Source organism: Cannabis sativa, chromosome 3, assembly GCF_029168945.1.
Source record: "Cannabis sativa cultivar Pink pepper isolate KNU-18-1 chromosome 3, ASM2916894v1, whole genome shotgun sequence".
Taxonomy (NCBI): domain Eukaryota; kingdom Viridiplantae; phylum Streptophyta; class Magnoliopsida; order Rosales; family Cannabaceae; genus Cannabis; species Cannabis sativa.
The window spans coordinates 313,118-335,899 of record NC_083603.1 but is presented as its reverse complement, the minus strand read 5'-3'; the positions used below and the strand labels follow the sequence as shown (position 1 = coordinate 335,899).

Below are 22,782 nucleotides of genomic sequence, written 5' to 3'. Positions count from 1 at the left end.
AAAAAGACACCATGCATTTAATATATATTATTACTTGATTAATTATTAAAGTCTATGACGATGATTAAGTGTAATGGTCAAAAAAACAACAGCAACAAAAGTCTTTCATCATTTACCATGCAACGTCGAAACTACTATAAATTCGTAAAGGCTACGTTAAGGTAAGACTATGTACGTATATGAAAATTAAAGACCAAAAAGAAAATTATTTAACGAAATAAGGGCATGAAATTTGGTAAGTCAAGCTTATTAATTAACTAGTAAATATTCCGTGATTCGCGGTGGATATATAAAATATTTTAACTTATATATAAAAAATATTTGTGTATTTTAATTAATTATAATTACTTAACAAAATTATATTAAAATTTTAACTTTAATATTAAAAAACTTTGTGACATAAATATTTAAAATATTAAATTTGTTACTAATAATTATTGAATTATCACGCACGGACGCTGGTTTCTCTTTCTCTCTCACACAGCTAGTGTTTCTCTTCCTCTCTCGCAGGCGACGCTGGTGACGACGATTGAAGGAGACGTTGACGGCGACGACGCACGGCTGGTGACGATGATTGAAGGAGATGACGCCGACGACGCTCGTTGGCGACGATGGACGGACGGACGCACGACTAGGGTTTTCTCACACACGACTTCTCTTTCTGCTAGGGTTCTCATGAGCGGCTGAACAGAGATCGACGGCTAGGGTTTCTCCTTGGTGCTGTTCTTTCGACGGCTGGCCACCCTTTGATGTGTCTTGTCTTTTGTGACATGGTTTGATGATTTGATTGTGTGTTTGTTCTTGTATCTCGATTGAGATTGTTCTGGGTCGATGGATTGATTGTGTGACTGGTTCTGTTTGGACAGTGAGAGGGTTTGGACTGGGTCTGTTTGGGGGTCGTGGGTTCTGGTGGTGGTTGGGGACCGTGGGTTCTGGTGGTGTTTGGAACGTGGGTTCTGGGTTGTTGGTGGTTCTGTGGTTCTGGGTTGGGGTGCGGCTGGGTGTTTTGTGTTCTTAGGGTCCAGTTGAAGTTAGGTGGACAAGGGCTCTATTTGGGGAAGGCTTTGTTTTGTTGGTGTGGTTATTAGAGGGTTGGGGCAGGCACATATTAAGTGACATGGCTTCTAGTAGTACATTGTATCAGGAGGTAGAGGACCAATATGCAAATATTTCACTTGAGGGAGAGAGGATGATGGGGAGTTGGGGATTGATTTTGTTGTCCCGGATGATCAAGCTTTGAATGTTGAGTTATGTATTGTGGGCCGGTTCTTGACCGGAAGAGCTATTGACTTTGAAGCTATGAGCCATTTTATGGCCTCTTTGTGGCAGCCAAGCAAGGGGGTTTATGCGAAGGAGATTGACACCAACCGATATCTATTTCAATTTTTCCATGAAATTGATTTAGAAAGGGTGCTAGAGGGAAGCCCTTGGACGTTTAATAGAGTTCAGTTTGTTTTTCACAAGCTAAAAATGGGAGATGACCCGAAAAGGGTAGAGCTAAACAATCTTGACATCTGGGTGCAAAACCAAGGACTCCAAACGGGGTTTAAGTCTACGAGTGTTGTGGAGAATTTGGGCTATATGACAAAACTGTTTACATTTTTTGTATCTGTTCGTATTAAGCATTGTCTTCAAGTTGGTTGTATTAAAAAAAAGTTATTAAAAATTAAGCTCAGGGTCCTATTTTTACTATTTTAGAAAATACAGGGTCTATTTTGTCATTTAACAAAATACAGGGTCCAATCTGTAACTTTTGCAAAACACAGGGTCAAAAATAGTAATTACCCATTATTGTTTACTATTATAATACCATATATCTATTCTGAGAACTGTGACTTCTTAAATTAGAACAAATGACATTCATATAACACTTAGAAAGCAAGATCAAACTTTATAATACCACAACTCTCTAAGAAAACAAAACAAATAAGGAAAAATACCACAAAAAAGAATGTAAAAACAAGCAAAACTTCATGGTCTTTTAACCTTCTGCTAGATTCTAAGACAAATTATTCTTGTAAAAACAACAAACAGGCTGCAATATTGACATTGTCTTCAACCGAATCCTGAAGCCAACATTTCGTCCAATTACAATTGCATTTATAAAAGATAAATTTATTCCTACAAAAGAAAAACACATCAGTTTAACTTCCATGTATTCATATAGCAAAAGAAATAACATAGAGACAAACTTCCCCTTACAAACAACTATGCAGATACTCACTTAGTTTCTGATCATCATCTCCCTTAGTCTTGTTCTAGAGATGTAAACAAACCATGCCAAGCGCGTCCTTGGGATCAACATTTCCCCAACAGAGACTCCAATAACAAGCCCACTCATAAGTCCTGCCAAAATGAATTTCCAATCTAGTTCAATCCCAGAATCAGAATCATCATCTTCATTGGAAGTTGATGGTGGGAGCAGTGAGTCTCCACATTTCTTTGACAGTGGTTCTCCGCACAATTCTTCATTACCCTCAAAAGAGTTGTTCTCAAATGTATGGAATTGGTTCTCTCGCGGTATAAGACCTGTGAGATTATTGTAAGACACGTCAAACTTTTGGAGGAATTTTAGATCAGTTAGTTGCTGAGGAATCTCTCCCGACAACTGGTTTTGAGAAAGATCTAACGATTCCAGCTCTGTTAGTGTCCCCAATGATGGTGGAATGCGTCCGTTGAGCGCATTGTTTGAGAGGTTGAGCGAGTAAAGAGCCTTGAGGTTTCCAATGATTTCAGGAATTTGACCACTGAAATTATTGCTTGATAGATCAATCACAGCTAGGTTCATCGGGATCTTTCCGTAGTGTGTTGCAACACTTTTCAACACAAATGTTGTTGAATAATCATACTCATGAAATCCACTACCAAAGACATCCGTGTAGGGCATAAATTCTAGTGCATTCATATATGTCAAATTGGTCATCCTAAAATCTTTCATGGCATTCCAAGATAACATATATTCAAAAGGAATTGCCCCTGTGAAATAATTGTGAGACAGATCAATAATTTGTAACATTGCAAACTCACTCGTAGTATTTTGAGGATTCCCTATAACTCCGTGAAATTTGTTTTCCCTCATCAAAACAACTCTTAATTGAGGAAAACTCCCCAACCAAGTGGGGAACACATCACTGAGTTGATTGAAAGAGAAATCAAGATACTCAAGATTCATACAAATTGTGAATGGTTGATGAAGTTTCCCTTGAAAATGATTGTCACTGAAATCTACCATTCTTAACTTACTGTCCAGCTTACATTGAAGAGGAATGGTGCCGTGAAAAGAGTTGTTTCTCAAATTCAAAACTAACATGGAGTCACTAATCCCACTGCCCGAACAAAGTGGAAATTGTCCACTCAAGTTATTATTTGACAAGTCAAGAACCGAAATAGAACTCAAATTGCATATCGGTGAGGGAATTTGACCGCTTAGAATATTGTTAGAGACATCATAATGTATAATAGATGATGGTGGAATCAGAAGTTGTCCTTGCAACAAGTTAGATTGCATGTCGAAAGCACGCAAATTAGACCAAGGTAGAATAGTTGTGTAGTTTTGAAACCCTGTTATCCAGTTGTACGCTAAAGTCATCACTTCCAAGCTTTGAAGACTTGAGTTCATCAGATCTTTTGGAATTTGGCCATGTATATGGTTATTAGAAAGGTCCATATATACAAGATTATTTTGATGAACAATAAAATCAGGAAATCGGCTCAAGTTACAAGAAGCCAATGATAGATACTCAAGCTTTGGAAGTGTGGTGTTAAGCTCTCTTTTTCTTTCTTCATTGAGTAATAATGAAATCATATTGTCGCCTAGACCTAGAGTAATGAGATTTTTCAGTTTGAGGAAAGAATCAAACTTCAATGTGCCACTTAAACTATTCTCTATGAGAATGAGATCTTCAAGATTTTTGATATTGGACAATGATGGTGGAACTGAACCAGTCAAATTGTTTGAAGTTAAAAAAATTGATGTTAATTCAGTAAGATTTCCAAACCACGAAGGAATGTGCCCAGAGATATGATTTTTTTGTAATGACATAGTGGAAAGTAGGGTGAGATTTTGAAAAGAAGATGGGATGTAACCGGCAAAACTATTATAGTCGAGACTAATAAAGTTAAGTTGGCTTAATTTACCTATTGAAGATGGAATAGGCCCATACAAACCACAATGCAGTAGTTGAAGCTGTGTCAAAGAAGAAGACAAGTTTGCTAAAGAATCCCCTAGTTCATACCTCATATCCACATAATTTAGTACAAGAGTGGTCAAGGTAGTTAAGTTTTTTGCCAGTCTTCCAAGATTCATTTTTTGAAGTTTCAAGCTCGAAAGTAGTTGACCGTTACCATCAACGTTACCTGACAAGTAAAGGTAAGACAACTTAGACAAAAGTGAAAGTTCAGATGGAATCTCACCTTGGAAGAAAGAATAACCCAAGTGAAGAAATGTTAACTCTGAGAATACTGCTATGGTTGTGGGAATTGGAGAGAAAGTGAAGTTATTATAACCAAGATGAAGAATTTGAAGATGACCAAGGTGAAAGAGAGTGTTGTTGGAGTAGATAGAGCCGTAGAGACAAGAACCACTGAGGTTAAGGCCGATGACATGACCATTCACAACGTCGCAGTCAACACCATCCCACGTGCAGCAATTAGTACTATTTGATCCCCAAGTTGATGTCTTTGGATACACAAGAATAGGGTAATGTATTGTATCGACTCTAGGTTGGCAATGTATTTTAAAGCTTTGGTTGAAGTGGATCAAAGCATTCATCTCTTCATCATGGCAAAAAGGTTGCACAGAATTAACAAAAGGATGATGATTAGAGAGTAGTAGGAGAGGATGAAACAGCAAAACAAGTTTGAAAAGCATCACAACTAATGATGAAATAAGAGCCATATAGTTAAATATTATGTGATATATTGGAACGTAGAGATATGTTATCTCCATTTATAGGCAGAAATGTATAGATGATGTTATCTCCATTTATTCAATTTGATGTGTACATTTGTGGCATACCTCAAATACTTGACTATTATTAATAATGTCTCTATGTATTATTCAATTATTTGCTGTGTAAAAGTAGCTGGAAGTCAAGTAGTCGAATATTATTAAATATGTGGTCCAAACTAGCTAGGGAGAAAAGATCAAACTATTATGATAAATACATAGATCTCTTTGAAAGCTTTATTAGTGTCATAACCTCTTTAAATATCATTTGCGATTAACTTATTGAAATTATATGTTAAGATGATCACCAAAATTAAACTTAGATATTTGGTAAAAAAAATGTCATTAAAACACTACATTTGGTAAAAAAAAAAATGTTTCAAATAGGTAACATTTCATTTAGTAACATTTTCTTAAATATTTATTTAATATTATTTAAAAATATTCCTAGTCTATCACATTTGGAGAGTTCAGAATAATGTGTTTTGAAATCAAAACTATACATAAATAATTATTAACACTGATGAGATTTTTAAAAGCATCACAACTCCATATATAGCCCATATAGAAAAGGATGAAGATGAGACAGTACAATAAGTTACTTTGATTATTTTATTTCAAGCTATATATATTATTTCGTATTTACCACGTGGAAATGAATTATGATGACAATTCGTATTATTTACGTCGAAATAATGATGACAATGACCAATAAAAAAAGTCTATATATGAATTATGATATCATCAAAAAATAGTGTTTGATAATATATTAGTGCATTAATTAATTAATTAATTAACCGACATTCACGTACGTAGTGTCAAACTCATTAAGAAAATATCAATTAAAAAAATAAACCATATGTACAACTTAAATGTATCTATAGCTAATTAAAATTAATAATCTTAATTTTCTTAATTCATTTGAAAAGAAAAGGAAAAAACTGAATTTTATAGATATGTCATTTCCATTTATTTTGATCAATATAATTGATGTGGACAATAATGAAACCAATTCGATCGTATTTTTCACGTCCAAACTATGAAAAAGACACCATGCATTTAATATCTATTATTACTTGATTAATTATTAAAGTCTATGATGATGATTAAGTGTAATGGTCAAAAAACAAGAGCCACAAAAGTAAAGGATATCCTTACTTATATGAAAAAGACCAAAAAGAAAATTATTTAACGAAATTAGGGCATGAAATTTGGTTAAGTCAAGCTTATCAATTAATTGTGATGTCCTTACATAATTTTAGAGAAATACTAAAAGACATCAGTAGTGTCTAGTTTTGTGTCAATATCGCTATTGGTGCAATTAAGTATCGAATCTCATATAATTTAATATAATAGCTTTTAAGAAATATCGCTAGCCAATCGCAACTCGACATATCGAGAAGATTCTAAGTAGTATTGGTACCTAATAACAATACTCATAATTTTATCACTCATGCATGGTAGTCAAAGTCATCGCACTTTTAATTTATTGGCCACTTAAGTTGGAAACATTCTTTACTCCAATGGAAAAGCAATATTATTAGCCTCTCTAGTCTCTAGCTAGGACCAATCTATTCTATTCTCATATATGCCTTATGTAACTGTATGTTTATAATTATAGTCTCTAGTCTCTACTTTTATAAAAGACTAGACTTCTAAACATTTTTGAATCATGATTCAAGTATCACATGTTATATAAATTAACAATTAACCCAAGATCTATTTGTATATAACATAGAACACAATAATAAGATATAATAATTAGGTATGTGTACCTGATTGATCCATAGCAATTATCTCTGTTTGATCCACAGCAGTTACTCCAATTTGATAGTGCAATACTATCAACTAAGTCTTCCTCCCTAGATCTCTAAATCAGAAGCAGTTTATTTTATCTGATTATCAAAAGGTATACAATTGTGATGAGACAATATGTATTTATAGAGTTAGGGAGGGGACTTAGCTACAAAACCCTAGTTGGGCTGGGCCTGCTCATCAAAGGCTTCAGTCAACTAGAAAAGCCTACACTTCTGCTTCACCTAGACTTTACACACAGATGCTAAGCCCATTAACAATTGATCACCAACAACATGGGCTAACACAGCAAAGAACTATCCAATCAACCCAAGTTTTAATAAAACCAATAAAATTTAATGTAAGCCCAAATAAAAGTCTAACATTCTCCCACTTGGGCTACATTGATTTTAATACATATATATTATATATCAAAATAATTTTGTTTGAAAACGACTCATGGGTTGAACAACAGGAAAACATTTGTGGCCACTTTAAAAAATGATAGTTCTCTGATAGCATCTCAACATACCGGTCCAATTTAACCTTTGATAATGAACTATGACAGTCATATTGTTTTTAGCTCAACAAAAGACATTCATAATCACAAATACCAAAGTATTAAATCGACATGGTCAATAAGTCTAGTAGTGTGGTAAGGAATTATGTTCAACATGTGATCAATTTAAAATAACATAATATCCTTATCAGTCCTCAATTTCACTGATACCGTGATGCTTAATAAATAAGCCAGTGAAATTAAACATACACCACTTAAAATAAGTAAGTGTCACTAAACTTGCTTAAAGAATTAAGCCAACAACATATCATTGTCAATAAGCAAATAAATTTAAAAGACAATGATCACAACAATATGAACCACATGCTTTCAATTCAATCATTCTCGAGAATATAACAAAACATAATTGAAAACATATCCATTCAATAATAAAAAATATTGAAACATAAAATGTAGTTCATAACTTTATTCAGAAAATTATAAATAATAATTTCTAAAAACAAACAGAAAACAAAACTCCCACTAACCCAAAAGATCAAAAGATTCTAAAATGCCCATATTAACAACATGTTTATTAAACAGCACGTCACTTAACCCTTTGGTTAGAGGATCAGCTAACATCGACTCGGTCTTGCAATTTTCAATGACAATGTCTCCTTTCTTGACCAAGTCTCTGACAGTGAGATACTTTATTTCCATATGTTTAGAAGCACTACTAATCTTGTTATTCTTTGAAAAGAAAACAGCAGCATCATTATCACAATAGATTAGCATAGGTGTGGAAATAGAATCAACCACTCGTATCTCCGAAATAAAATTCTTCAGCCACAAAGCTTGCAAAGATGCCCCATAACATGCAACAAACTCAGCATACATAGTAGATGATGTGATCAAAGTCTGTTTGACACTCTTCCAAGAAATAGCAGCACCTGCCAAGGTGAAAATATAGCCAGAAGTTGACTTTAAATCATCTACACAACCACCAAAATCTGAATCTGAATAACCAACAACTCGAAGATTGTCAACATGCTTATACACAAGCATAAAACTCTTCGTTCTTTGCAAATATCTCAAAAATTTCTTGGCTGCAACCCAATGATCATGGCCAGGATCAGATAAATATCTCCCAAGAACATTGACTACGAAAGCTATGTCAGGTCGAGTGCAAACCTGAGCATACATCAAACTCCCTACTACACTTGCATAAGGGATGTTCTTCATTGCTCCTCTTTCCAAGTCGTTCTTAGGACATTGCTGCTTAGTGAACTTGTCCCCTTTCAGAATAGGAACAGAACCAGCTTTACACAAATCCATGTTGAACCTTTTGAGCACACGATTAATGTAAGCTTCTTGAGATAAGCCAAGAACTTTTCGATTCCTGTCACGATGGATCTCAATCCCCAAAACATAGGATGCCTCTCCAAGATCTTTCATATCAAAATTGGAAGACAGAAAATTTTTGGTCTCATTTAGTAGTGACAAATCACTGCTGGCAAGTAAAATGTCATCTACGTAAAGAACAAGAAAAATATAACGACTCCCACTGATCTTCATATAAATACACTGATCAAACTTGTTCTCTACGAAACCAAACGATGTCACAACCTTGTCAAACTTCAAGTACCACTGGCGAGATGCCTGTTTGAGACCATAAATGGATCGTTTCAACTTGCAAACCAAGTGTTCTTTTCCTTTCTCCTTGTAGCCTTCAGGTTGAGACATATAGACTTCCTCATTCAATTCTCCATTCAGAAAAGCAGTTTTAACATCCATTTGATGCAACTCTAAATCAAAATGCGCAACTAAGGCCATAATAATTCTGAATGAATCTTTAGTGGAAACAGGTGAGAAAGTTTCAGTGTAATCAATACCTTCTCTTTGAGTAAAGCCTTTAGCCACTAAACGCGCTTTAAACCTTTCAATCTGTCCCTTTTTATCCCTTTTAGCCTTTAAAATCCACTTACAACCTATTGGTTTAAAACCATCAGGTAATAAAACTAGCTCCCATACACCATTTTTCTTCATGGAGTCGATCTCATCATCCGTAGCTGCTAACCATTTTGAAGATTGTGGACTATTAAGTGCTTCACTAAAAGTGACAGGATCCACAAAATGATCAATATCATATTCTCCTTCTCCAAGATAAACAAAATTATCATGACACTTTGTTGACTTCTTTTGTCTCTGAGATCTTCTTAGAGGAGGTACTTCTGGAATAACTTCTCTTTGTTGATCATTGTTTTGAATAACATCTTCCACAACTGGAATTTCTTCAATAACAGGATTCTCATTAACAATAGGAGCTTCATCATTAATAGGCACTTCATCAATAATAGGACCTTCATCATCTTCGATATCGGGAGCAATGTATTCATCAACAATGGGAGTATTACCAACTGGAGTAGGATTGAGACTACTATTATCATCTCTTGAAAATGACATAGGAATACAAATTCCTTTAGATGACTCCCCCATTTCAAGAGATGTTGAAGGAATTTTTTCAGCAACATCAAATTCCAGAAATTTAGCAGTCTGAGATTCAACAATTCGCGTACCACGAGTAGGACAGTAAAAGCGATAGCCTTTCGAGCGCATTGGATAACCAATGAAATAACAGCGATTTGTTTTCGGATCTAACTTTTTCAAATTAGGATCATAAATCTTTACTTCAGCTGGACAACCCCATACACGAAGATGATTTAGACTAGGTGAATACTTGCAATTCTGTGAGTGTTATTATTAATCTCGAATACTCGCAATTTTTTGTGTTGTCTATTTTCCTCTGATAAGATCAATGTCGAACTAAAATGTTTATAAATAAAACTTATCTTTCTGTTTTCCTTTCCTGCAAATTACTCTAGACACATTTCATTTTACGAGCTCTCTCTCTCTCAATCGCTTAAGTTTTCCTTATTTTGTTTCTTACAACTTCTCTTTCACTAACTTTACACATCAAGAAAAGAAAAAAACAAAGATTTACGATTTTGATTTTACGGAGATCAATGATCATCGATTTTAGCGCCAACAATGGCAGCTATACGTACAGAGACTAATAATCGTATAGTTACCAATTGGAGAATAAGACTTGGAATATTAACTCTCGTAAAAAATCAAATGAATTTGACAACTACAAACCTAAAGGGATGATGAGTAAAGCTGAAACGTTTACACACAAAAGAATTAGAGAAATTATCCCATATACTATTTTTTAACATTTTTTTTTTTCAAATTTACGATTTGAGTTACTCCGGTAATTTATATATGGTTTGCTATATGGATTTCAGTTGCGATTTAGGTTGCTTTGTTAGTTGCTATAGGGGATTCTATGTGGAATTTCGTAAAAATACAAAAAAAAAAAATATATTTTGAAGTGTAAAAATAAAAAAGCTCCGAAAAATTATCACCATATTGTTCGCTTACCCTTGTAGTGTGACTCGTCCACTACAACCTTAGTCTCCAAGGTTAGAACCATCTCCATTTTTACTTACAATGAAATCAATCACATAACTACGCAACACATGCAAGTAGGAATTAATTTACGTGCAAACGGAATTAATTTATTTTATTAAGGTCGGGTCTGGCTTTAGACATAGGTGGGTTATGCATGTGCTTAGGGACTAAAAAAATTTTGCTTTTAAAAATAACAAATTTGTTTTACTGATTTTAAAAAATATTATATTTTTTTTAATAAGGACCCAAAAGTAATTTTTTCTTATGGTCTATTAAATTTTTGGACCAGTCCTAATTAAGGTAATTAGTTAAAGGAGGTAAGCCAACATTATATTGATTCACTTTAAATCTAATAATCTTCTAAACCTTGATCAATGTGGGATCACAATAAATTTATGTTTTATATCTAATATCAAATATACAACAAATGGTCGGGAAATGTGTTTTGTTTACAGAGTAATTTGCGGTATAAAAACCTAAGTTTAACTCTCAATTGTAAATAAATACCTAAGTTTAATTTTTTTACGGTAATAATACTTAAGTTATATTTTTGGAACTCTGTAGGTACCTGACAGTTAAATGCTAAGTCATTGTCCGCGTGTCATTTTCTTATTAGTATATTTAAATTAATTTTTTAAAAAAAATAAAAATTTAATGACTTGGACCAATTAAAAATTACCACGTGGAAATTTACTTCACTTAACAGTCAGGTACTTATAAAAGTTCTAAAATTATAACTTAGGTATTATTACCGCTAAAAATTAAACTTATGTATTTATTTGCAACTAGAAGTTAAACTTAGATATTTATGCCGCAAATTACTCTTCTTTATATAAGGATATGGAATACTTTGTGTGGCTCAGTACCAAGCCCTCTCATGCATGTGTCTAGGACTCACTTAGCCTAAGGAACCCAAAAAAATATTTATTTTTTAAAATTACATATTTTTTTACTAATTTTAAAGACTCAAAAATATTATTTTTTCCTATGACCCACTAAATTTCAAGCAGGCCCAGTGAGTACTCTGTTGTATAGGGTGATTTCCCTTTGTTCTTTTTGTAGCAAGTTGTTCATACTATTTGTTATGTTTTTCTCTTGAACCCACTTGGGATTTGTTCTTTGATAGCTATGGAGAACTCTGGAAATTCTCTTGGTATTATAGGTCATACTTTCTCTTGAGATAGTGAGATTTAAATAGAATTTATAGGTTGTGCTAGAAGAATGGTTGTACACTTCAACTTTAGAGCTTAAAATTTTGTGAATTGAAAAGTTAAAGATTGGTACCTTGAATGGTGATTGCTTGATATCATTAGATTATTTGATACTAAATTTTGTACTTAAAAGTGGTCAAAATCAGACTTGGGATTCATTAATAAGATGGATATTTGTGGTATGCAAAACAAAGCTCAATATTAAGATCTTACTATCAAAATTTCTACATTATAGAATGGCATAGGAAAACATCATAACATGTTGATTATGTAAAAGAATACATTTGAGGAAATTTGAACAAAACAAAAATATGATCTGAGAGTAAATTCGATGCAGTTAGTCTTAATTAATCCCCAAGGAACTTCCTCTTCTTTGATGTATTCATATAAGGTCTAATAACCCATTCAATCTCTGCTTCACTTTGATCAACTGTTCCTAACTTTATCTGCAAAAACCAAACACAAAACCCCAATAAAATAAATTATACATTAGAGAACATGTAAGGCTGTAAATTATACTTGTCTTAAATTCCAGTTCTAGGGAAGATATGTAGTTCAGATTCCATCATCCAAGATGCAATATAATACAAACACATCATGCATACAAGTCTACATCATTTTAGCATTCCCGAAATCTTTTGACCGAAAGTATGAATATTTATGAACATTTTAACAACTATTTAGATTGTGTGAGCCACGGTGAACTGTTGTTCTTAAAGCATCTTAATTACCTGGAAAAGCCGCAACTCAAACCGAGGACCGATCTCTTTGAGCTCAACAGACTTTGGACCTGCCTGCCTCTCATATATATGATGCCTATAATAATGTTATTTGGGTTAGTTAACTTGGTTGGGAATGTGACATTAGGCAACAACAAGATCCACATAACATCGGATTATGTGATAGAACAAACCTAAACGAAATATAGTCAGACTCATTAGCGAAAGTAATTATGCGTTTCGTTTCAGGCTTTGGAGAAGGAAAGAGATGCTTCAAAATATTCGCTGCCCTTTCACCGACCTATAAAAAGTTTACAAACCGAAAAACATGTTAGTATTTCAGCAATAACAATAATAATAAGTTAATATACGGGATACGACACTATCTTTGGTATGGAAGAAACGTGGGAGGAAATAAATTGTAGAAGAGAAAGGTGGAGAGAATACAAAAAATGAGATGTTTGGTAGGAAAGAAAATATGATAAAAGTGAAAATGGGAGGAAAAGAGAAAGGAAAAGTTCTATAATTGTATAGGAATGTGAAATTACTAAATTATTATTTACTACCCAAAATTTATATTGATGACCTAAGCGTAAATAGTAATTTAGAATAACTCTATTTTCTTTCCTTCTTACATGACAAACAACTATGAAAGAAATATACTCTCTTTCCTATCTCTCCAATTTTCTATCTCTTTCATATTTTCTTTCACTCCAATTTTCTTTCCTCTATACCAAACATAGTGTAAAATCTTCAACAGCATAACTCAACTGGATCTCGAGGAAAAAGAAAAAAGATGATACCTTAGATGTGAAATTGTTAAGAATCAAATGAGGATAAGCTTGAGGCATTGTTCCCATGGTTTTCTTGTCCTTAATGTCATGTCTTGTAACCTAAATGAGAAAAGAAAATTAATGTCCGAAAATCGTTAGAAGAGAATAAACAAACTAGTAAACATCTCTTATTCATTCTCTTAGCAATATCGAACTTTTATAAGACTTTCTTCACAATTTAACTTTAAATTTGCTAATGTCTGAATTTCTTTTCTGCTCTTTTATCCTATATCATTTTGTCTTACACAATTTGATCAACTCATAAAACATAACTGACTTGAGTACATACCACATTGAGTAATTGGAAATAAGCAGTTGGCCCGTAAGGCAGATGACTTATAATTAAGCCATCTGGCACTCCACGATGCTCATGGACCAATATAACATCTGTGAAATCCCTACGACGACAGGATTCAATCATTTCAGAAATAACCTGCATATGGAAACAATTTCTCAATAATCAAATGGCCGAAACCTCACAAACTAATTTTGGCTGTAATGTAACCTCAATTACATAATCACTGATTATTTACATTTCACCTTAATCGAATCTTTAAACATATTGCCAACAATACATGAGAAGTAAATAGGAAAACAAACTCAAGAAATGAGCAAAAATTATGATGAAATCATCAAACATATTGCCAACAATACATGAGAATTTATCCTAATGAGAACTAGTACTCTTGCTAAAATATATGAAAACTAAGAGGGGGAAGATTTCCGAACCTGACCACCACGATTTGTTCGTAATGAATTAGGGAACACAAGACTTAACTCCTGGAAAAACAAACCAATTCTTATCAAATTCAATTCAAGTATAAGATATAACATTGCAGAATAGATCGGTACCAACCAATGCAAATGAACAAAAACAAAGAAAAATGAAAAAGTCAACCTGTGCAAACTGTTTTAATGGAGCACTTGGGTTCCTGGATGTAGTTATCATAATTCTAGGATCCTTTTCTGCTGAATTGGCGTACTCATCATCTATATGACTCCTTGGAACTAATATCACAAACACCAAACCCAAAAAGAAAGCATTTTAGTTTCAAACCAATTACTAAAGCTTACTAAAGACTAAACTAAACACTAAGGTGGCATTTGGTTAGAGGTAATGAAATGGAAAGGAAATAATTTTTATTTATTTTTTTTTTTTTTTGCACAACCATTTTCTTTCATAACTAGTTATAACTACACAAATAAAAGAAGAAACAAAATAAAAAGGGAAATACATTTAGTAATTAGAAGGAAACAGACAAACTTTTGTCAGTCACCACAATACTTAGTACTCTTTTTTTGGTTTGTTTTATTTATTTTTTCTTTTAGGATTTTTGCAAGGAAAGTCTCTATACACTTCTCTATTTCCCAGAACTTCCATAACCGTATATGAACTTAGCTGATCCTTCAGTGTAAATGTGAGTTTCATTGAAAAGAAATTTTCAAACAGCTTTGCTCAAAGTAGATGCAGAAGTAAATGTTTTTCCATCAAAATATCTGTTCTCTCCTTTGATTTTCTGCTCGATTCTTATGTCCAACTCATCAGCATTAAGCACAAAAGGCTTATCCGAAGCCATGACCCAACCCCAAGTATCAGCATAGGAAGGAATATGAGCTGAGTAAGGCACAACATATTTGAAAACTTGTAACACTTCTGTATGGCTAAAAATCCCAGCTGGACCAGTTTGTCTGACAAGAGAACAGATATGCAAGAGAACACTTCTGCATGGCTAAGTTAATATGCGGCTAATTTTGATTTCATTCCTTTGTTTGGTTGCATTTCGAATATTATTCTAATAGAATGACTTTTTAATTGTTTCGGTAGAATGACTATTCCATTTTGACAAAAAATTTAATAATTTTTCATGCATTTTAAATTTAATTTCATTCCATTCCGTTCCTATTCTATGTTTTCATTCCAACCAACCAAACGACACCTAATATCAATACAAACCCATCTATAAACTAAACCAAAACAATAAGAATAAGAACATAAATCAAAGAAATCCCTAATTCAAGCTATATTAACTTCAATCAATACCTAATTTTTTTTCAAATAGCAAAACAATAACCAAAACCATACCAGCAGTACTTTCGTCCTCAAGATCAATTTCATGACGAAGGGCAGCCTCTTCGTTCCTAAGCTCAGTGGGAACTTGTTTTCCCTCTGCAATTAAGAAGAAAGAAAGTTAATTTAAGCGTGATTCGATTACAAAAATGTAGAAAATTGGGAGTTTTTTGTTATTTCTTCATCAATTTTTTTTTAAAAAAAAAAGGCGAAACCTTCTTTGATTTCTTTGATTTTGAGCTTCTTTTCGTAGAGGATTCGAGCTTTGCCTTCTAAGCTTTTTCTGTACAAGTACTCCCTCCTCAACCGAATATTTCTACGCAACATGGTTGCTCAGATGGATTAGCCTAACCTAATCTCAACTCAATTTCTCAGACTCAAACTACAGAGATGGAAGTGCAGAGAAGATCTCAGGGTTTAGGTTTAGGGTTTTTCTTTCTTTTCCAACGACGCCGTTTTGGGGTTTCTTTTTGTTATAAACGATGTTGTTTTTGGTTTTTCTTTACTCTTATAAACGACGCCGGTTTGGGGTTTTTGTGGTTTAATATTCTTTTTAGATCTAAACGACTTCGTTCTCAGGTTTTTCTCTTTTTTGACATTATATAAAGGTTAATTTAGGTCAAATCATGCTTTCTAAAATTTGTACGTTGTTAAAAATTTCTCTCAAATTATTGAGATTATTAGGCTTAAAAATTTTTGTTCAATTTTATTAAAGAAAATTTGAATTGGATAAAAATTTTAAGAGTACAATTTGGTACATGTTAAAGTTCAGAAAACATGATTCTGTAGATATTAAAATTTAAAGGCACAATCGTTATATTAGTAAAATTGAATGAAATTAGACAAAAATTCTTAAATTTAATAATTTCAATAGTTCGGGAAAAAATTTTAACGACATGAAAAATTCAGGGAACATAATTTGTTACATGTAAAAGTTTAGGGAACAAAATTTCTAATTAGCGTTATATAAAATTACCAAGGGGCTAGTCTAGCCACCCAATGTATTTTTATTTTATATTTAATAAATTTGTTGGTTTGGATTTTTTTCTTCAAGAAAATGGACCAAAAATTTTATTGATGAGTCAAATTTTGTTGGTTTAATTTTAAAGATAACTTTATTATGATTATTAAAGTATATTTTTAATTGATTTATTTATTTTGTAAATTAGATTCATATACTAAGAAAAAACCACTTAGGCTTTCATTTTAGAAAAATTTATATGATATAGTAAAAATTGAAAAAAAAAATACAAAAATACATTACAGAAAAAAATTTATTTTTATTTTTTATTTTTTTAGTCGTAAATAAAAATATTTTTCAGTAAAAATTTTAGGGCCGACTCTGGCTGAACAAAATATATTTTTATAATTTTAAAACTTTATAAGTGTATTTTTGTAATTAAAATTTTTAAACCGTAAAATTATAAATTAAATATAAAATAAGGATATTTTTAAAAATTTCCCTCCATTTTATTTTAATGGAGAAAAATTTTATTAAATTGAATTTAAATTCAAGAATTATCCAAATACTACCTATATATTCCCAAGGATTTTGTCTACTAATAAAAAAGATATACTTTTCCACAAAGGAAACAAAGTATATATTCTTCTACAAAGATGGATGAAATTTCACACTCAAACTTTTTGACAAATTACATTCTTCTTTCTTTCTTTCTTTCACAATCTCATACTCATTTTTTTTTCTTAGCACACAAGAAAGAACTCTTTTCCAACTCATATAATAATAATAATATTCTTCCACATAGTATAATTCTCTATCTAAAGCTAAATCAAGAATTTTCTCATGTAAATGCAAGCTAGCTAAAAAGGGTGTCTTAGATTTTCAAACTCAGATTCTTATTCTTAGACAAATGGAGAAGATAAAAAGAAAGGTCATTAATTTATTCCATTTATTTGCATCACTATATAAATAAACTTAGACACAAAGAAAAATTGAGTGAAATAAATTTGTAATATAGTTTTCTAAACCCCAAAATGGCTATGAATGGAGAACAAAAGTCAGTGCCACATGATTTAGATGAGAAGAAATCACACCCTAATTCAGGTTTTCATTATTGTTTTTGGCTCTTTTATTAGTTTAGAAAATCTTTATTGTTTTGACTAAGTTGGTTTATATTAATGACAAAACAGATCATGTGAAGACTAAGTGTTGTACTCGTACAAAAAAGAAAGGGGATAGAGGCTTCATTGAAGGATGGTAAGTAAGAAATTTACAACAAATTAGCTTCAAATTATGGTTTTTTCAAGGAATTATTTCACAAAAACATAAAAACAATAAAAAAAAAATTACAAAAATACAGTTTCACGGAATTTTAAACATTTTTATGATTTTTTTGATTTTATTTACATAAAATACGGTCTTTTTTATGTTGTAATCTTGTTAATTTGTTGTTGATTTTTTGTTATACTTATGTTATTTTTTGTTGTTATTTTAATATTATTTTCATGTTACTTTTATGTAGTTTTCTTGTTGATTTTATGTTGTTTTCGTGTTATTTTTTGAAAAACTGTAAAAATATAAAAAAAAAAAACATTCTTTGAATGTAAAAATGTAAATATTTTACAAAAAATAGTGCCTTATGTAATTATTCATTTTTTCAATGCCTTTTGTTATGTGACATCAAGGCCGACCGTAGGTTAAGGAAGAGCATGTCTGCACTTAAGGCCCACAAAATAAAATTCTTTACAAAAATATATAATTTCTTAGAAAATTTACATAAAATACTTAAAATTATATTACATGGATTTGTGGTTATTTAGAGAGAAAAAAGTATTGTTTTCATGTTGCCATAATATAATAATATATTTTCGCAGCGTGTAAACACTGGTGCAAGGCTAGGCTAAGGCAGAGCAAGCTTACACTTAAGGCCCACTCAAAAAAAAGCTATTTACAAAAATATACAATTTTTGTTGGTGTTTTTCAAAATTATCATATTTTACTTGAATTAGGATCCAAATGCATTTACTTTTCCTAGGACAAAAACAGATTAACCTTTTCTTTTTTCTTTTTACAGTCTCTTTGCTCTATGCTGCTGTTGGTTATGTGATGCTTGCTTTGATGTCACTGTCGTCGCCGGATAAAGGTTGCGAAAAATCGGGTGGTTTGATGCTTCTTTCAGAGTGAAAAAACCATGTAGTTACTACCTAATTTTCTGTATTTTGGTTTGAATAATCGTATTGTATTGTATCATGTTGTAGCATTATTAGCCTGGTTTATTTTCTTTAAGAAGTTCATACATGTTACTATTTTTGATTTAAGGAATTTGGAATTGAAATATGTACTAATGTCAAAAAAAACCTTTACAAAGTTTTATCATATTTTCAATGAATATGTATACACACATGTAATGATTTTATGTTCAAATCAAAAGTAACTAGACTGATCCTGCAAGAGCTCAAGTTGTGCTAACACCTTAGCAATAGCCGGTTTCAATCTCGAATCGCCTTGTTGAGCCAAATCAATAAGTAAAACTTGAGCAAACTCACCATATTGTAATTTATATTCATCAATCCTAAAAATCCTTTCAAGTATCCATAACACTTTCTCTTTAGCCTTATTGTTACCCGATTCCAAAACTCTAACAATGGCTTCAACTTGTAATGTTTTCGCTATGTAATTGCTTCCATTTTCCCAAATTTCATCTTGAAGTAGAGTTGCCAAGGCACCGAGCACAGCTTCGTCCGCTTCCCTATCTTTACCTTCCAATACTTTAAGCAAAGGCGATATAGCACCGGCTTTTACCAAACACAATGTGGTTTTCACAGCGCAGAATCCTTCGTGAACTTCACAGTATGCACTCGCGGAAGGAGGAGTGCAAAACCATCTTGGGGCTTTAGGTTTTCGTAATGAGAGTGAGTTTTGTGACAATTGAGCTAGTGAAGTTGCAGCATTGTGTTTAGCAATTGACGATTCACTCGAAAGCAACTTCACAAGTAAAGGGATCACCCCATGTTGTGCTGAATAGAGCTGTAGTTTCTTATCAAAAGGATTAGTAAACCGAACTAATAAGCTCGAAACACTTTCTTCCAAGTGTTGTGTGTCAAGTGTTTTAGTTGCAGGGTTTGAAGTCATTATGGAGATAATGAGTGGTACTAAGCATTGTCTCTTGAGCAACTCTGTAAACTTCTTATCACTAAGGGGAAAATTGCTTAGTATTCCTAATGCAGAAGCTTTTTCGAGCTCGGTTGATGAGGATGAGATGATGTTGATGATTATAATGATGTAGGCTTCTCCTATATGTTCTGATAATTCTTGTGACAAATCTTTAGAAAGAGTATGAAGCAAATTCAAGGCATTGCTTCTAATTTTGAAGTTGGTTTCGGTTAAAAAGGGTAAGAGAAGTTGCATAGCTCGATTTTCTTTCATTTTGATTCGAACTTTAGATGCATTTTGGTGAGAGGCAATGCTATTGAGAGCTTGTAACAAGTGAAACTGTATTACAGGACTCGAAAGGTTTAGAAGTGAGAGCATTTGCTGAGCTACATCTTGATTAACAAGAATAGATTCAGATTCAGCAATCTTAGCTAGAATTGCTGATGCAGGCTCTCTAAGTGTCATGAGAACTGAGGTAACAGAAAAGAGAAGCTGAAGTAAAGGCGATAAAATGCTCGAATGGATTAATCGTTGGACATTTTCAGCTAAGCTTGACAAGTTCTGCAATGCATTTAGTGCAGATAACTTGGCTTCAAGTTTTCCAGTTGTAAACATTCTTACAAGGGGTTCGATCGCCCCATCTTCCCCGAGGGAGGCTCTACTTTGATCGGTGAGCTCTATCCTCGAAAGTGCTGTTGCCATGAGAATTTTACTCATGTCAGAGCCTACAAAAAGGTATGACATCAATTGATTATCACAACAAGGCCAATAGAATTGAAATTTTCAGTTGAAACCGAAATTAGTACCTTCTTTTAAGTGCTTAACTAGTGGCTTGAAATAGCCTGCTTCAGCCATATGAAGTGCATTTTGAGTGTTACTTGACAATAAATTTAACAGCTTTCCTGCATCAATTGAAGCAATAGGATCATCACCATTTAGCAATGCAACTAACATAACGATACAGCCTTGAATTCGACCAATCTGTCTTCGAACGGATGAGAGTTCAGACAGATTCAACAAGAGGCCGACTGCTTCCCTCCTTTCCTCCTCTTCGCGAATCAAAGATTTCACCAATGTTGACAAAAACCCCACATCTGCCATCTTCTCCTGCACACTATTCCACATTGTTAGCTATTACAACTAATAGTCAAGAACCTTAGAGTACGTTTGGTTGGAAGAAATGAAAACACAGAATCAGAACAGGAATAGGAATGAAATAAAATTTAAAATGCATGCATAAAAAGAATTGATAAAAGAATTACTAATCGAAATAGATTAGTCATTCCAAATACTTTAAATGCAACCAAACAAAGGAATAGACTGAACATCGATTCATTGTCATTTCATTACCTCCAACCGAACGCAACCTTAGTTAATTTCACATCAAATTTAGTATCAAAAGTGAAAAAAGACATGCTTGTTTACCTTGTTTTCTACATTGTCCAATGCAAGATTTCGCAGCAAACGAATGATGATCAATCGGTGTTCGGGTTTACTAGAGCCTAACCGGTTAAACAAAGCAAGAATGACACCACCATCTTCAATCCAATCATTACCAACTTTCTTCTCTATAATCAAATCACTTAACAACATAAGAGCCAATCTAAGCTTTTCACCATCACCATACTTAAGTGTCACCACAACATCATCAATACCAACACTAATCTTCTCCTCCTCCTCTTGAATTTTATCTTCTTCTTCTTCAATTTCGCTAAGAATCTCCGAATAGTGGCTAGAACTTGGTGTTGAACTCGCAACCGAGCTCATATCAAACTTAATACTCACCAAATCCTTATGCAGTGTCCCAATTTGTTCCTTGAAATCAGTACAAACTTCAAGACTAGCAAAGACAACAAGGCCTAATGATCTACCTAAGCCATGAACCATGTCTTCAACTTGTTTAACCATAGTTTTCGAATTCGGGTTAGTTATTATAGCTTTAGAAAGAGTAACAAACTCTTTACCAAGTGATTCAACTGCTTTTTGAACTGGTGGATGTGCCATGATCTTAACATGGTGTTTTAAATAATTGAGAATAGGAACAAATCTATCAACCAAGATTGAAAATTCAAAAAAGACTCGCCTTTTTATTTCAGTGTCAAAGGTTTGAGCAAGTGAAGTGACTTCATGGGCTGATGATATTAGCTCTGTTAACACCTCTGAAAATCTGTTATGCTCTTTATTTTCCATTGTACAGAGAAGAAAATAGAAAATATGCAGAGAAATGTCAAAAGGGTCTTTTGCAGATTACATGAAGAAGAATAAGAGAAAGTTTGTTTACATAAACATAAGATAAAAACAAAAAGAAGAACAAGAAAGAGAGAAAAAGATTGGATTTTTTTTTCGGCTTTTGGCTTTTGGATGGTTATGAAAGAAAGGTATCAAAAGGGTCAATGTCAACCGGCTATATAAATATATATAATACAGTAGTTTTGAGCTAACAATACTCTTATTATTATTATGTATTATATAGTGCTTAATAACATATCCATGGCACGTTGTGATTGATTAGGGGTTTTATGTTATTTATTAAATTAAATTATATAAAATTTAATATTGATTTGAAGTAATAAACGATATGTGAGTTCTTAAAATGCTGGGCACGGCACCATTAGGTGAAGTGGTCGTGTTACACACTCTCTTCTCTTTAATTCCAAGTGTTAGAAACTATAAGGCATGAAAGCTAAAGGTAATAAGACAAAGAGGATATAGTATGACTAAGTCAACAAAGGAATGAAGACCACTAGATTGGCATGATGAGTTCGTTGAGACTTAAGTTTCACTTATTTATTATTATTTATTATTTTGAGGAATAAACAAACTTTATTAAAGAAAAAAAAAATGGTCACACCAAAGGCCTACACTTACAATACTCAAAAAAATAGGGATTATTTCACAAATACACAAAAATAAAAAAAATTACAAAAAAACAATTTTACGAAATTTTAAATATTTTTACGATTTTTTTTACTTTATTTACAAAAAATACGGTCATTTTATGTTGTACTCTTGTTAATTTGTTGTTAATTATTTATTATCTGTCATATTATTTTTTGTTATTTTGATGTTATTTAAATATTATTTTCATGTTATTTTTATGTAGTTTTCTTGTTGTTTTCGTGTTG

At 32.6% G+C, this 22,782-nt stretch overlaps 3 protein-coding genes and 1 long non-coding RNA gene across 5 annotated transcripts; 1 reads left to right on the top strand and 3 right to left on the bottom strand.

The window, feature by feature from the left end:
* Window positions 1-1,806: 1,806 nt before the first annotated feature.
* On the bottom strand, window positions 1,807-4,925 carry LOC115708863 (putative receptor like protein 25). 2 transcript variants are annotated; one of them, XM_061112886.1, is made up of 2 exons: window positions 2,225-4,925; window positions 1,807-2,121 (listed from the first exon to the last, which is right to left on the bottom strand). In XM_061112886.1, exon 1 carries the CDS (start codon window positions 4,895-4,897, stop codon window positions 2,225-2,227), a length of 2,673 nt encoding a protein of 890 aa, XP_060968869.1. In that variant the 5' UTR covers window positions 4,898-4,925; the 3' UTR covers window positions 1,807-2,121. The 2 variants fall into 2 exon arrangements, with proteins under 2 accessions (XP_060968869.1, XP_060968870.1); XM_061112887.1 differs by lacking the exon at window positions 1,807-2,121 and having other exon boundaries at window positions 2,224-2,976; window positions 4,414-4,925.
* A 7,131-nt stretch (window positions 4,926-12,056) lies between these two features.
* Window positions 12,057-16,022, bottom strand: LOC115711522 (uncharacterized). The gene is made up of 9 exons (XM_030639873.2): window positions 15,759-16,022; window positions 15,559-15,642; window positions 14,374-14,483; window positions 14,205-14,255; window positions 13,765-13,908; window positions 13,446-13,535; window positions 12,837-12,943; window positions 12,655-12,739; window positions 12,057-12,369 (listed from the first exon to the last, which is right to left on the bottom strand). The coding sequence occupies exons 1-9, from the start codon at window positions 15,868-15,870 to the stop codon at window positions 12,271-12,273; spliced, it is 882 nt and encodes a 293-aa protein (XP_030495733.2). The 5' UTR covers window positions 15,871-16,022; the 3' UTR covers window positions 12,057-12,270.
* A 1,428-nt stretch (window positions 16,023-17,450) lies between these two features.
* LOC115711276 (uncharacterized) lies at window positions 17,451-18,875 on the top strand. Its single transcript, XR_004010448.2, has 3 exons — window positions 17,451-17,608; window positions 17,695-17,761; window positions 18,579-18,875. It is a non-coding gene; the product is annotated as an uncharacterized LOC115711276 (long non-coding RNA).
* On the bottom strand, window positions 18,827-22,062 carry LOC115711275 (U-box domain-containing protein 43). Its single transcript, XM_030639611.2, has 3 exons — window positions 21,083-22,062; window positions 20,464-20,764; window positions 18,827-20,382 (listed from the first exon to the last, which is right to left on the bottom strand). The coding sequence occupies exons 1-3, from the start codon at window positions 21,845-21,847 to the stop codon at window positions 18,929-18,931; spliced, it is 2,520 nt and encodes an 839-aa protein (XP_030495471.2). The 5' UTR covers window positions 21,848-22,062; the 3' UTR covers window positions 18,827-18,928.
* Window positions 22,063-22,782: the final 720 nt, after the last annotated feature.

What these genes read in the sequence shown, in the direction of transcription:
- LOC115708863 (XM_061112886.1), bottom strand. Translation starts at nt 4,897, where the DNA reads ATGGCTCTTATTTCATCATTAGTTGTGATGCTTTTCAAACTTGTTTTG.
- LOC115711522 (XM_030639873.2), bottom strand. Translation starts at nt 15,870, where the DNA reads ATGTTGCGTAGAAATATTCGGTTGAGGAGGGAGTACTTGTACAGAAAA. An exon ending in TTAACAATTTCACATCTAAG is followed by an intron (nt 12,944 to 13,445) that starts GTATCATCTTTT and finishes AACTTTTTATAG; the next exon opens with GTCGGTGAAAGGGCAGCGAA. An exon ending in TTGAGTTGCGGCTTTTCCAG is followed by an intron (nt 12,370 to 12,654) that starts GTAATTAAGATG and finishes TGGTTTTTGCAG; the next exon opens with ATAAAGTTAGGAACAGTTGA.
- LOC115711275 (XM_030639611.2), bottom strand. Translation starts at nt 21,847, where the DNA reads ATGGAAAATAAAGAGCATAACAGATTTTCAGAGGTGTTAACAGAGCTA. An exon ending in TGGACAATGTAGAAAACAAG is followed by an intron (nt 20,765 to 21,082) that starts GTAAACAAGCAT and finishes AATAGTGTGCAG; the next exon opens with GAGAAGATGGCAGATGTGGG. An exon ending in AGTTAAGCACTTAAAAGAAG is followed by an intron (nt 20,383 to 20,463) that starts GTACTAATTTCG and finishes ACCTTTTTGTAG; the next exon opens with GCTCTGACATGAGTAAAATT.